Here is a 14,578-nt window from a genome sequence, read left to right on the forward strand (position 1 = left end):
GACAGCCACCATGGACTGTAACCTGGGGACTGTAACTAACAATGCTGCTTGGTGGTATAAACAGATTCCAGGAGGAGCTCCTCAGTTTGTGGTAGTCTTTTATCGGAGCTGGAGTTCTCCAACCTATGGCTCTGGGTTCTCTTCTCCAAAATTCACATCCACTCATCAGTCAACAAAAGATTATTGTTTGATTATCAAAAATGTGGAGGAGGGAGACTCTGCAGTCTATTACTGTAAGACATATGACGACTCTGTTGATGAGTTCGTATCACAGTGAATTACACTGTGACAAAAACCTCCACAGAGATACTTCTGCTTTTTGATGGTCTTTTTATAAAAGACACAAAAAACAAACTCACTGTAATCCCACCACCTTCAAATAGTGTTTTTTTTTCCTAGCTGCAGAATTAAGAGATTAAAGAAGAATCTCAGATAGAGCTCTTCAGTATGTACACAGTATTTCAATGGGGACAAACAGATGCTAATTGTTCGAATGAAGTTACCTGAAGTGCTTTAATGCTGAGCCTTATATTAATCTAATATTAACCAAAATGCCATAAAATCATATAGTGTAGTATTAAGTGGACACGGCCCTGAAAAATAAAGGCATTAGACTATGTGTCCTTAGGGGATAGAAATGTAGTAGACATTCGCCCACGTTTGCCTGCAGAGAGTAGATAACGGGGAACTGTGTTTTAGTGGAAAGTTACTGAAATGCTGTTGTTTAGACTAGAATGGGCCAGCTTGGAATAAAAACTGTTAAGCGCACGTCACCATTTTGAGATTTGCGGCAACGTGTCATGCAGGAAGCTTCTCCCTTCTAGAAGTATTGTGTAAGAGAATAAAGTGTAAAATGGTTTACTGAGCAGTGTGTTGTCTTCCATCGGATTCCTATGAGGAATCAAAGGAACCCGGTGAAGTGTTGATATTTAACATAATTAACAGTTAAAAGCAGGAGACTCTGCAAAGTGCTACTGTGAAACATGGAGAGACTTTATTGGGGAGGACATAACACAGTGGTGAATACTGTGACAAAAAAACTAACAGACAAACTAAGCGACACCACAGCTTTTGTGAAATCTGAACATATTACATTCCCAAACACACAGTGTGGAACAAAACACAGAAATATAGAAACAGTCCGCACCTATAATGTTTTAGGTAATATAATTTGGTCGTTCCTAGTGTCCTAGAATGGTAGCAGAAAGCTACTCACTTTTTGTTTATATTAATACTACTACTACTACTACTACTACTAATAATAATAATAATAATAATAAAAAAGTATTGTTATTGTATTATTATTATTATTATTAGTAGTAGTAGTAGTAGTTAAAAAGTATATATAAACAAAAAAATTGATGGATGATTAAGAAGAAAGGAAGGTAACCAATGAAATACAAACAAAACCCAACAGCTCCTCCTCCCATTACTTGTGTTAAATAGCTCTTCCAAATCTTTCACTTCTTAATTCTTTGCTCAAATCAACAACATGCTGGTGACTCTCTGTGCTCTCATCACTGCTCTAACATGTAAAGAGTCTAAGTTACAGTATAGCTCAGACCTCATGTTATATTCATCTGTATGTGTGTTTCTCTTGACTCCATGCCTTCTTGTTGTTTGCAGGTGTGAGTGGTGTGACAGTGGTGACACAGAAACCTCCTGTTGTATCAGTGAGGAAGGGAGAGACAGCCACCATGGACTGTAACCTGGGAACTGTTACTGACACTGGTGCCTTTTGGTATAAACAGATTCCAGGAGGAGTTCCTCAGTTTGTGCTGTATTTTTATCATAGCGATAGTTCTCCAGACTATGGCTCTGGGTTCTCCTCTCCAAAATTCACATCCACTCATCAGTCAACAACAGATTATCGTTTGATCATCAAGAATGTGGAGGAGGGAGACTCTGCAGTCTATCACTGTGAGACATGGGATGACTCTGCTAAAGAGGATGTATCACAGTGATTAACACTGTGACAAAAACCTCCTTACTTTTCCTTCTGCTTTTTTAGACTCTATACTGGTCACAGCGCTGTCAAGTATACTCAGTGTAATATCTCCAGCTGCATATAATGAATTTACAAACAAAAAATTGCTGTTTTTGATTTCCACTTATTTATTTCCACTTTTACTAACTACACTACGCATTAAATAATACACAGACAAGGGGTCGGCAGATTGATCTGATATCAATAGTATTGATACTTTACTTTCATCCTTTCCTTTTCCTTTGTCTGGTCTTCTCATGCAGGCACGCTTTGCCCAGCTCCTGCACATGCCGAGGAAGGGCAAAGCACAACATGTTGTCCTGTGTTTAGTTGCATCATGCTCACATGACTCTGTGCCACTGAGCAGTGACATGCTGCAGCGATTGAAAGAGACATCATTTACACCTGTAAATGAAAATGGTACCTGTTGGAAGGATTTTCTCTACTGTGGCAACAGCGCCATCTTATATAAAGTCATGAAAGACCATGAGTAGGAGCAGAACGAAAATGCTGTAGTGATGACAGACTTACTGTACTTGGCAGAAAAAAATGAACGGTGGCTCAGAATTAAACAAACACTTTTTGAAGCTTAATTTACACCAAACATTTGACAGACAGCAAAATCATTTCCAACACCCAGAAGGACAGCAAGGAGATGCTTTCCAGGGATACATTGACGGGTGCCTTAGTACTACAGACCTGAAGAAGGCTGAGAGTTCCTCTTCCCCAGCCAAGAACGAGATGCCATCTTCCTAGAGAAGTTCCCCAGCAGGCTGGAACACTCACTGCTGAAAATGCCTCACTGTGGGACTCGGTCAAGTCTCTAACTGAGAATGTGACCCAGCTCAGTGAAGAAAATAAGGATATAATTGGCTGTTTTTGACTACTTTTGATTTTACCTCTATATTTCACCTTTAAAAACTATTTATCTTGCCTTGTTTGGTATCGCTCTTTTCACCACAACCTCACATGTCTGAATTTACTGTTATTTTTTTCATTTTGACATACTTAACACAACTGATGTAAAATCAGACAAAAAACATAAAATCAGTGTGTTGAGGAACCAGGGCACCCTGACGAGAAGTGGGCTACTGGAACAAGAAGGCATCGGTGGGCAAGAGACGAAAATAGGGTTGTTGTAATGCTAGTATGCAACCATGTAACCCTGGCGGAAGGGGTTACATGAATAGGATGAGGGACCTATGGATTCTTCCATACACAACATCCAAAATGACGGCGAAACAACTAGCAGCTCAGTGTTCAGGGGGGAGATACCATTACCCCCACCCAAGATTGGGTACCAAGCTCCAAGTGCGATAGGAGAAGGATCGTTGAGTGTGAGAGGAACTGACCTGAAAGATATGATCATGGCCAAGTTTGAAACGGCAACTAAGCCGGTTGCCAAGACTACGTGAAGTACCCTCAGAAGGTCTGCTAGATGATGTTAATGCCTCACTACGGACGATACCTACAGCCACCATTACCGAGACTAACAAGCTGATCTACAAGTTGAACAGCCACAAGGGGCAGTACCCTCCATGGAGAAGCAGGCTAAAGGCTAAGATCAAGGTAGCACTGAGGGAGGTTAGTGGAGTTGCAGAAAGGTGCGATGAAGAAGGTGCCTAAGAAGTACAGGAACCTGTCCATACCTGAGGCTTGGAAACTGCCAAGCAACGACTCACAGCCTGGGCCAGCCGCTTGAAGAGATTTTTGTTAGAAAAACTTGTGTCATGACAGTTTGAAGAACATGTGTTGCCACTTTATAATATACAAACTGTACACTAGTGAGCAATGGTGTATAGGTTTAAATGTATAAAGGTCAAAGTTACAGTGAAACTACATGTTTCTGACCCTGAATTAATTTGCATCGTCAGTCAGTGAAGCATTACCTCTCTACTTCTTCATCCCCTCTTTCCCAGGATGCACCTGCAAGAGTTCATTTATTATTTACATATACAGTACATGTAAATGAAGAAGTGTCAGCACTCTGTAACACTCTACATGTTTAAACTATTCTAATTAGGAAAAGCGAAGGCATCAAATGATTTTTCTCTTTAAATATACAATTTCACCTGTCCACACACATTTTATTTTCAATAATTATCCAAGCTTGACATATTTTTCTGTAAATATTCTCTACATTACATTTAATAAAGCTGATAAATTACATTATACATCCTGATGTATTGATGAGTGAATTAAGGTCAGACTGTATACAGTTATTGATATTGGTGCCAGAGGAGTTCATCATATTGCAATATGTCAAAGGGACAATCGTCCAACAGATGACAGTTTCTTGTCAAAAATGCACTCACCAGTCAAAATCTGATTTGACTCTCAGGATAAAGACAGGAGACTCAGATATTTGTTACTATAAAACAAGGGAAACATATTAAAAACATGCAACACAGTGATTTACTTAGTGACAAATACCTCTTTACTAAGCATCCTTACTTCTGTTTCCTGACTGTGTAAAACAATAGTCCAACAGAGCTATGCTGGAGCAATACATATGCTTAAACAATGTTTTCTGTGATTATTTTAATGTTTCTCATAAACTCTATTTCCTATTGTAATACAGAATTTTAAATAAATGAACAGTGTTGTCCTGCAGTATTCATATTGTCACTATTATTAATCCATATTGTTAATGGTCTATGAGAAATTTCTGCTGTTTACTTTGCTCTTCTTGTCTTTATTTTAGTGTAACTCCTCAACCTCAAGTGGATGAAGCTAAGCTATCAGTTAAACGATCCCACTCAAGTCTATTATGACTTAGTAAAGTAAGCAGGAGGACAGGCCAAATTAAATTTCAGTGTCAACCAGTTGGCTGGGCCTCTCCCATATCTACTGATTAGCCGTTTTTTTTTTTGGTTCTGTAACTGCTCATGAAAATAAAACAACTTGGTGACAATATAAGCTGGGACTCTATTAGCTAATTTTTTGTGTACATACTGTATGGACACTGTGTTCAGTTGTTACCCATATGGAAAAGATATATATAAATATTATAAAGTTTGTATCTGTCTTGTGTGAAACTTGTATGAAAAGCATACAAGAGTGAAAACAGATATAAGATCCCTTGAAAAATTATATAAATGAAACTTGTATGTTTTGGATACTTCCTAAAACAATATATGAAAGTAATGACTAAGTGGCCACTTTCATGACTAATCATATAAGCCTTATATGATTCACTATATGAAGTAGGCCACATCTTATGCAAGTCTTTTATAAGTTTTTACTATTTCTTTTCCATATGGGTATGTATTTCTAAATAAAGTGATATTTTATAAAATCTTGTACTAACATTAACCATTCCATTTTCATGAAACTGCAAAGAAAAGTTCTGGCATTTTAGTGGTTTTGATTATGTAATAATGCCAATGATCTGTAGTAAGGCATAGCACTTTGACTATTCTGTCTTGTAATTAGTGAAACATGAAAAAAAACATTAATATGTTTGTGCTATTTCATTTGATTACAACTCTTTATTTATATTATTGTTTTTTGTCTCCTCAAAGTTCATACATTTATACTGTGTCTTAATTTTAAATCTATTGCTCCATCTTTTTAAGTATCAGGATGAATCCAAAGCCCTATTCCATTTTTTAGCTTCAGTTAAAAGAAGAATGTGCTTCCCAAACCTAGAAATATTTTATTTATTTTAAGTTGGTCAAACATAGGCTGTTGGCTAGGTACTGCTCTGTGTTTGTCCAAACATACTAACACACTAATCCATAATTTTAAAAAAGTAATTGTTCTAGCATCAACAATACAGCTAAAGGACATTAACAAAGTAATATTAAAGCTCCTCCTCCTGTCAGTCTCTCTGAGTTTCAGTTATATATTAAATGGTTCACACCTCCTCTCTTCATCGTACTTAGACAGTGCAATCTCTTTCTAAGTCCATTCTCAGCTCATACTGTCAACATGCTGGTGACTCTCTGTGTTCTCATCGCTGCTCTAACATGTATGAGACCTATTTATACTTCAGACTAATCTTAGTTTAGGTGCTGGATTCATATATCAGTGTGCTTCATATGACTCCATGTCTTATTGTTGTTTGCAGGTGTGAGTGGTGTGACGGTGGTGACACAGAAACCTGTTGTATCAGTGAGGAAAGGAGAGACAGCCACCATGGACTGTAACCTGGGGACTGTTACTGGCAATGCTGCTTGGTGGTATAAACAGACTCCAGGAGGAGTTCCTCAGTTTCTGGTGTCCTTTTATCATGGCTGGAGTTCTCCAAACTATGGTTCTGGGTTCTCTGCTCCAAAATTCACATCCACTCATCAGTCAACAACAGATTATCGTTTGATCCTCAAGAATGTGGAGGAGGGAGACTCTGCAGTCTATTACTGTAAGACATGGGACAGCAATGTTGCTGTATCACAGTGATTTACACTGTGACAGAAACCTCCTCACTAATACTTCTGTTTTTTGACACTCTTCCACATCCTGATAACAGAGAGATCAAGCAACTCAGTGTAAACCCACAATAATGTGTTGCAGTTTTCTCAAAGCAGAAAAGTCATAGCACTTCTCAATCAGTTCCAAAAAACACGATAATGAATAAATGTAAACCTTTCACCACCCTATAAAGACAGAGTCATCAAAAAAAACAAAAAAATCCTCAAAACATTACTAACTTTGGAAACAGTTCTGCATTAATGCAGGTCTAATGTAGTGCAAACATTTTTCAGAAATAAAATGAAATGTGAAGGAATTTTTGGAAACTTTACATAACTAATGTAATGGAGAAAAGTAAATTGATACTTGTGAAACTCTAGATCAGAGAACAGGCAAGGAAAATATTTAAAAAAACTGAGAACATGGCACCAACTAATGTATAGTCCAGTACAGTCACGCTACATAAATTAAACAACCACTTTATTAGGGACACCTGTTCTAGTGCTCATTATAGTGATCCAAATATCTAATATCTAGCAACTTGAAGCTAGCAATGCACATATCTAGATATGGTCAAGAAAGACTGCAGAAGTTCAAACCGATCATCAGAATGAAGAAGAAAGACGACTAAATGTGTGATGGTTATTGTTGTTAGACAGGCTGGCATGAGTATTTCAGACACTGTTAATGTACCGGGATTATTTTTTTGCACAACCATCTCTAGGGTTCACAGGGATGGAGGACTCAAATGAGAAAATATCCAGCGAGCAGCAGTTCTTGGTGCAATGTTTCAAAACAAGGTATGCAGAAGAGCATCTTTGGAAGCATCTGACCTTGAAGCAGATGGGCTACAGCAACAGAAGGCCAAAATGAGAGCCACACCAACAGGTACAACAACTTTTTCAAGAATATTATTTTATGACAGACTTGAGCGTGAATGATGAATATGAATCAGAAACATGTGAAACAATGTGAACAACAATGTGAAACTGCTCATGAATCACTTAATCTATGAGTGAAAGTAGTTTTCTTAAATCTCCTCCTCCTTTAGTTTGCCTCTCCTCTTTATAAGCTCCAGCTCTCTTCTCCTACTCACTTCTCGGCTGAACAGTAAAGATCATTTACACCTCACACTGACAACATGCTGTGGACCTTCTGCACTCTCATCACTGCTCTAACATGTAAGATCTTCTACTCATTCCATTTCCCCTCCATATTTAGAGCTAAACTTTAAACTTCTGTTTTTTCTGTGTTTCCTGGCAGATGTTGATGCAGTGATCGTGTTGACCCAGACACCTGCTGTCCACACAGTTTCTCCAGGTCAAGAAGTTGTTCTCAACTGCAACATAGAGAGATATGATTGGAATTATGTTAGCTGGTATAAACAAGTTCCTGGAACGGTTCCTCAGTATGTTCTAAGATTTCGTCATTCTGACAGCTCACCCAGCTTTGGAACAGGATTCTCCTCGGACAGATTCAACTCTAAATCCTCATCAAACATTGATTACCAGTTCATTATCAAGCGAGCAGAGACAGGAGACTCTGCAGTGTATTACTGTCAGACATATGATGACTCTGCCAGTGCAGCTGTACCACAGTGATTTAGACAGTGACAAAAACCTCCTCATTAGTACTTCTGCTTTTTAAAAACTTTCACTTGTAAAAAAAACCCCTCTAATGTGTTATTAAACACTAAATTCTCCTTTTTTAAATGCTTTTTAATCTTTGTTATTAAAAGCATAAAGAGGAAAGCACTAAAATATGTACATCTCATTTACTAACATCAGCCCACACAGATCACATAAATAAACGATCCAACATATAGTATTATATGTTGCTGCAAGCTATTTTTAATAACAGAAATTTTATAGACACTACTCACAGGTCTAACTGTCCAACTGCAGTTTAACGTATCACTTAAAATAAAGTGTCATTAACATGTCATTAAAAAAAAATACAAAGCTATACTGAAGTTGGTTTAGAACTTCTAGACCATTTTCATTTACATTTAGTTTGTATTATTCAGAAACGCATTTTTAAGGCAGAAGGAAAATGTAGAAGGGGGAGGATAAGGACACTAGTGATAAACCTTTGATTCTTTTACAGCCACTTTTCAAGAACATGGTGTGATTTATTCTAGGTAATGTATTATTATGGTATATATTTTTCTATCATTTGTAAAAATGATGAGGATGAAACTGACTGACATAATACTCATGGGAAGAAAATATACAGTATCTACTCAGTGTCTTTTCTGCACACTGCAATTCTGTCAAGAATACTTGAATGCATTTTAAGTATTTTACTTGTTTAAATGATTAGTACTAGTGCTCGTAAACCACAACGTAATGATCTGTGAATGTGTTTGAAAGCGACTGTTTACAGTACACAGCAGTTATGTTAAAAATATATTTCTTGTATTTTCCTGCTCTATTAGCTGGTCCAAAGGCTATCTGCAAATATAAATTACAAAAACTAAAAGTTATTTTATTTGCAAAAACTAACAGTTGGCATTAGTTTATTTTACAAATAAACTAATGCCAACAAATTGAATAACAAAAGCACAATAAACTATAAACATTCAGCTTATTTGAAATGAATAAGATTTTGACATAAATTTTGACATAAATCCAATTTTTTTTGAGTAGCTGAGTTTTTGATCACAAATACACACACACACACACACACACACACACACACACACACACACACACACATGATGGCTAACCAACCAGACATAGTGGTGGTAGACAAACAGAAGAAGACGGCCATAGAGATCGATGTAGCGGTTGTCAGCAGCGAATGACAGCAACAACAGAAAGAAGGAACATGTTGGGTCTGAATATGCAACGCTGCTGGAATTAGACCATGAGAGACTGCAAACAGAGCACAAGAGCCACTCATACGTTTTACTTGCAAGGGGAGACTGCACTCAGACAGCTAACACAAGCACACCTGTAGCCAACTCCAAACTTCAGCCTCCTCTCACAGTCTTTTATTCAACCCAGCTACACAACCCTCCGCCGTAAAACCCCTGTGGCGTGCCATAAAACCTAAGGCACTGTGTGTGTGTGTGCATGTGCGAGCATGTGAATAAGTGTGTATATGCCTGTGTGTGTGTGCATATGTGTATGTGTTAGGGGTGCAATGATACACAAAATTCACGGTTCGGTTCGATACTTTGGTGTCACGGTTCGATATTTTTTCGATACAAAAAAATGTTCATGCTTTTTTAATTTGTCATTTATTAAAATTATAAATATATATTTTAACTCAAAAGTACAGTTTTTAAATTTAATGTTGCTGAAACAAAGTAATAAAAAAATAAATCTATCTGATCAAGAAATCACTCATCTTTGGAAAAGAGAGTTTATTACAGAGAAATGGCTCTTTCTAAAATAAAAGCTACACTAATACGCTTCTTCTGGGGTATACTCTCAGCAGCATATTAAACATATCAGGTCCCCATAAGGAGAATCATGTGCTAACGGCTAAATGACTCGGGTAAAGTTTGTAGCATGCGTGCTTGTTGTTTTTGTCTGCTTCCACTTCTCTTTGCACTAGGATGCTGTCGGTGTAAATGTGCAGTCATATTCGTTGTGTTCCCACTAGTGCTGTCAGCGTTAATCTCGTTGAAATGACGTTAACGCCACAACACGACAAATCTCCGTTAACGAGCTACCGCGGATCGCGCCGTGCGTGGGGCTGGACGGCCAACACGTTAACGAGCAAACTACGCTAACGCACTAGTTCCCACCAATGTAATTGAGCATTGCGTGGCACATCCAACATACTGTTTTACTTTTGTCCATGACGCGCTTACCTTCAGGGTCATACGTCACATGAAAACCAAAATAGTTCCAAACGCCAGATCTGAATTAGGGTGGGGGAGGTTCAATTTGCCATGTTGCAACGAGAGCTTAACTTCTGTCTCGCTAGCTTGCCCTGCGCTCAGTGAATCTGCGTTCGACTTCTCCGCCTAGGCTGCACTGTCGAGCGCAGATCCACTGAGCGCTCAACACAGACGTCAGAAGAAAAGTTGATAAAATAAATTAAAAATTTTGTATTGTTCAATACATATGCTTACCGAACCGAAAGCACTGAATCGAACGGTTCAATATCGATACGAGTATCGTTGCACCCCTAGTATGTGTCTCTGTATACATGACTTCCTGCCACACAATATATGCTTACAACTGTTTAACCACATTTCCTAGTTATCCAAAGGTCATCTCCCCTCACCCGTATATGACTTAACTTTAATGGTTCACCATATACAAGCATAGTCGAGCCCCTAAATGGCCAGGAGTGAACATCCTTTACCAGATAAGGACACCATAATCTCACATGGAATTTACCTGCAGTTAAACATTACAGCCTCCCCACCATTCAACAGGCCAGGGAGGAGAACAGAAGAATATCTAAACATGCTGTTTAAGACAAGGTTTACAAACTTAAGCACAACAATGACAACATTTAACCAAATCACTCCAACAGAACACGAGAAGCTTGAGAAATGCCAAAGAGAAGAGCTAGAGAAGATGTAGAGGGTGAAGGTAATAGTGGTGTCAGTGTTAATCGGAGCACTAGGTGCAGTGACTCCCAAGCTAGGCGAGTGGCTCCATCAGATCCCAGCAACAACATCGAAGATCTCTGTCCAGAAGAGCAGAAGAGCGCAGTCGTAGGAACAGCTAAAAAGCTAAGATACTGCGCAGGACCCTCAAGCTCCCAGGCCTCTGGGACTCTCAGTGGTGCTCGTTTGTACAAACAGATTCAGTATTCATCAGTGTGTGCTGAAGATGTATCATGGCTGGAGTGATCCAAGATATGGCTCTAGTTTCGCCTCTCTAAAATTCACATCTATTCATCAGTCAACTTCAGATTATCATTTGATCATAAACAATGTGGAAAAGGGAGACTCTGCAGTCTATTACTGTAGGACACTGGACAGATCTGTTGAAAGTGGGGTATCACAACGATTTACACTGTAGATTTTCAAAACCATCAAAAGACTCAGTGTAACATACGACCAATGTTCCCTCTAAGCTGCGTACGTGCGTAATTGCGCACTGCTGGTATGGTCTCTGCGCACAAAAAATGTGCGTTGCACACAAAAAAAATCTAACTTGAATTGAAATTAAAATTAAAACTTTAACACTTCTGTTTTGCAGTGTTAGTCAGTAAGTGACTGGCTGCTCCCGTATGGGATTACAGCGATGCCACCGTATCCCATAGTCCAGCCAATAATGCGATTCACATTCGTATATACGCAGCTAATCAACGTTCAGACACATGAAAAATTAGAGGGAACATTGCATACAACCTTCAGTTAAAGTGCTATTAAACACTGGATTGCTCATTTTTTGATTTTTTAACCTTCAATATTAAAAGTAGCTGGAATAAATTTGATAGTATTGACATATAAATATATAAATATATAAATCTGATTCCTGTTACAGTGTGTTTAACATTTTAAAGCAAAAAGTAATAAGATACAGCTAATCAATATTACAAGGCTACCCTGAACTCAGATCCGATCTTCTAGATCAAGAGAATTTATAGAAATTTAGTTTGGATTAATCAGAAACTCATTTATAAGGTAGAAAGAAAGGCTGTCACAAAAATGTTATTCAGAGACAGTGCAGCTCTGATGAATTCTGACCAATAATGAGGACTTCATCAAATCTTGCACAAAACAAGTGACACAAAGGAATAAACATGACTACAGAGAGAGCAGGTATTTAAAACACTTTAACATTGTTATAAAATACAAACAGATGAAGTGAATGAGATGTTGACAGTAAAAGTTAGTCTCTACAGGATGTTTCAGTTCCTCTCCCCTCATCAGTGACAGTCAGGAGGTTTTTGTACAGCCATGTATACAAACTGAATCACTGTGGTATTCGGACAAGGCACCAAGCTGATTTTAACAAGTAAGTGCTTTTTAAATGATCATAAAACAAGAGAGATTTTGCACAAATCTGCTGATGACTACTTAATTCAATATGTTTCTTGTTCAGCATCATTTTTTATGATTTTGTACAACATGAAATAGTTTCAGGTTGTCTCATATACAGGAGACATGGATTTGTTATATAAAAAAAACGTGTAAAGGGGTCAAACTAAATTTTTGTATTTTTATATAAATGTTGTTCACTGAAAATGAGGTGAAATATGTTGTTGTTCACTCTTATTATTCCCATAATGTTTAAATTTATATTTAGGTCAATTTGAAAAACATACACAGGCATGTTTTCTCTTTCTTCAATAGTAGTTAACAGTGTTACTAATGTTAATGTGATTAGAACCTGGCCTAATTTATTTTTTTTTAAATGAAAGAAAATTACTCACAGTAGCTGACACGTTATGCAGAAAATATGCTCTAGAATTAAATTTTACATGAAAAGTTAAATAGTAACTAGTCATATTTTATTTGGGAAAAATTAAAAAAGAAATTCAAATGATGCGTTGGATTGTTATTTCTATACTGTTTTGCAGATTTTAATTATTTTAAACATTAATATTGTTTCTTTTCAAATTTTATAATGTATTACTTCTTTTATCATTATCTCCTTTCTTTTGATTTTTCTTTTTCTTTTCTCTGAACATCCTTCATGTATTTTCAGCCTCCAGCCTCCCTCCTCCTGTCCTGACAGTCTTCCCTCCGTCCAGTGCTGAGCTCCAGTCTGACACAGCTTCTCTGGTCTGTCTGTCCAGTCAGTCTGTGCCTTTTGCAGATGTGAGCTGGTTGGCTGCTGGGAGTCCAGTGAGCAGTGAGATCTCTACCAGCACTGCTGTTCAGAGACCAGACCAGACTTACCAAATCAGCAGCTCTCTGACCATCCAGACATCAGACTGGAACATGGATAAGGTTTATACATGTAAAGTGTCTTTGGGCTCACAGACTTCAGAGAAAACCATCAAGAAGTCAGAATGTCCCACTGAATAGTCGAGGACCAGAATGTGCATTTAAAATCTGCTTCTTTACTGCTTGTGCTGTTTGCTCATTACAGTCTTTACATGTTAGAAATCAGAATAAAGCAAAAGGTTTAAGTCATGTATTCATTTGCTGGTTTTTGACAAGTATTTTCAGGAATTCATGTCTTGCATTAAATTAATAAAAACATTGGTTTAAAAAAAAGTGTTTTCTTTTCAGTAAATAAGAAATTGTGTCACTGTTCAGTAAGATGAATGGAATGAAGTGTTAAATCAACGTTTAGAAGCACACCATTTTTTAAACGTCTTCTTCCCATAGTTAAAACATAAATATATTCTGAAACATGCTATGTAATATTTGAACACTAGAGAGCATCATTTAATAATTCTTCCTGAGTAACAGAGAGGGCAAGTGTCAAAGGTTTAAAATGTTGGTTATAGATTTGCAAATGAATCTTTACACTCAGTTAGTGAAGCATAACCTGTCAGCTCTTCTGTTTCTTCCAGGATGCACCTGCAGGTCTTAGTAACTCATTTATAACTTCAAGTAAATGAAGTATCAGCTCTCTGTAAAATAAAATGGAACTGCTGTTTACTGGCAACGTTTCAATTCATACCATTATTTTATTCAGTTAGCTGAATACTCTTAGATTTTAGCCTAAACATAACTTATTTACTGTAAAGCAGCACTAAGTAGAGTTCAGTTATGAAACTAAACCTTTCTGCATCTTTCTACTGTCATTTGCTGTTTTGCTTTAAACATTTAAACCATTATATATAACCAGTAGGTAAGTCTGTCTCATTCCGGATGTAGCTTTTTTACAAACGGTATTTTTATTTTTTTAGTTATCTATAAACTGTATTCTTCATTTTCTGGTATTTATTCTGTTAGTTATTTAGATGTTCCCACTGTCATGGCATCATTAACTTTAATAGCTGCACAGTGGCTCAGAGGAAAGCACTCCAAGGGATCTTTAACACCGCCCAAAAGATCACTGGCTGCCCTCTCCCCACACTGGAAGATCTACACAACACCCACTGTCTTAAAAAAGCCCAAAACATCATAAAAGATACCTCACATCCTGGCCACTCCCTGTTTGAACTGTTGCCCTCAGGCAGACGGTACAGAGCAATCAGTGTAAGGACTAATAGACTCAAACACAGCTTTTATCCAACTGCAATAAGACATCTGAATACTGCTACAAAAAAAATGTTCATCACGCCATTCTTGTATTAATCTAT

General features: G+C 37.5%; 1 protein-coding gene across 2 annotated transcripts; it reads left to right on the forward strand.

Moving 5' to 3' along the window:
* Positions 1–1,293: 1,293 nt before the first annotated feature.
* LOC146388479 (immunoglobulin lambda-1 light chain-like) lies at positions 1,294–13,520 on the forward strand. 2 transcript variants are annotated; one of them, XM_084925825.1, is made up of 5 exons: positions 5,884–5,960; positions 6,060–6,370; positions 11,705–11,715; positions 12,299–12,333; positions 13,027–13,520. In XM_084925825.1, exons 1-5 carry the CDS (start codon positions 5,921–5,923, stop codon positions 13,347–13,349), a joined length of 720 nt encoding a protein of 239 aa, XP_084781951.1. In that variant the 5' UTR covers positions 5,884–5,920; the 3' UTR covers positions 13,350–13,520. The 2 variants fall into 2 exon arrangements, with proteins under 2 accessions (XP_084781950.1, XP_084781951.1); XM_084925824.1 differs by lacking the exons at positions 5,884–5,960; positions 6,060–6,370; positions 11,705–11,715 and adding exons at positions 1,294–1,532; positions 1,627–1,949 and having other exon boundaries at positions 12,297–12,333.
* Positions 13,521–14,578: the final 1,058 nt, after the last annotated feature.

The sequence above is a fragment of the Perissodus microlepis genome, chromosome 4 (assembly GCF_051167445.1).
Source record: "Perissodus microlepis isolate ML-2025 ecotype Zambia chromosome 4, ASM5116744v1, whole genome shotgun sequence".
Taxonomy (NCBI): Eukaryota; Metazoa; Chordata; class Actinopteri; order Cichliformes; family Cichlidae; genus Perissodus; species Perissodus microlepis.

Excerpts from the sequence above, each read along its gene's own strand:
- LOC146388479 (XM_084925824.1), top strand. The coding sequence starts at position 1,493 with ATGCTGGTGACTCTCTGTGCTCTCATCACTGCTCTAACAT. Across the intron at positions 1,950-12,296 it reads GGGATGACTCTGCTAAAGAG|GTGGTATTCGGACAAGGCAC; the intron begins GATGTATCACAG and ends AACTGAATCACT. Across the intron at positions 12,334-13,026 it reads CACCAAGCTGATTTTAACAA|CCTCCAGCCTCCCTCCTCCT; the intron begins GTAAGTGCTTTT and ends ATGTATTTTCAG.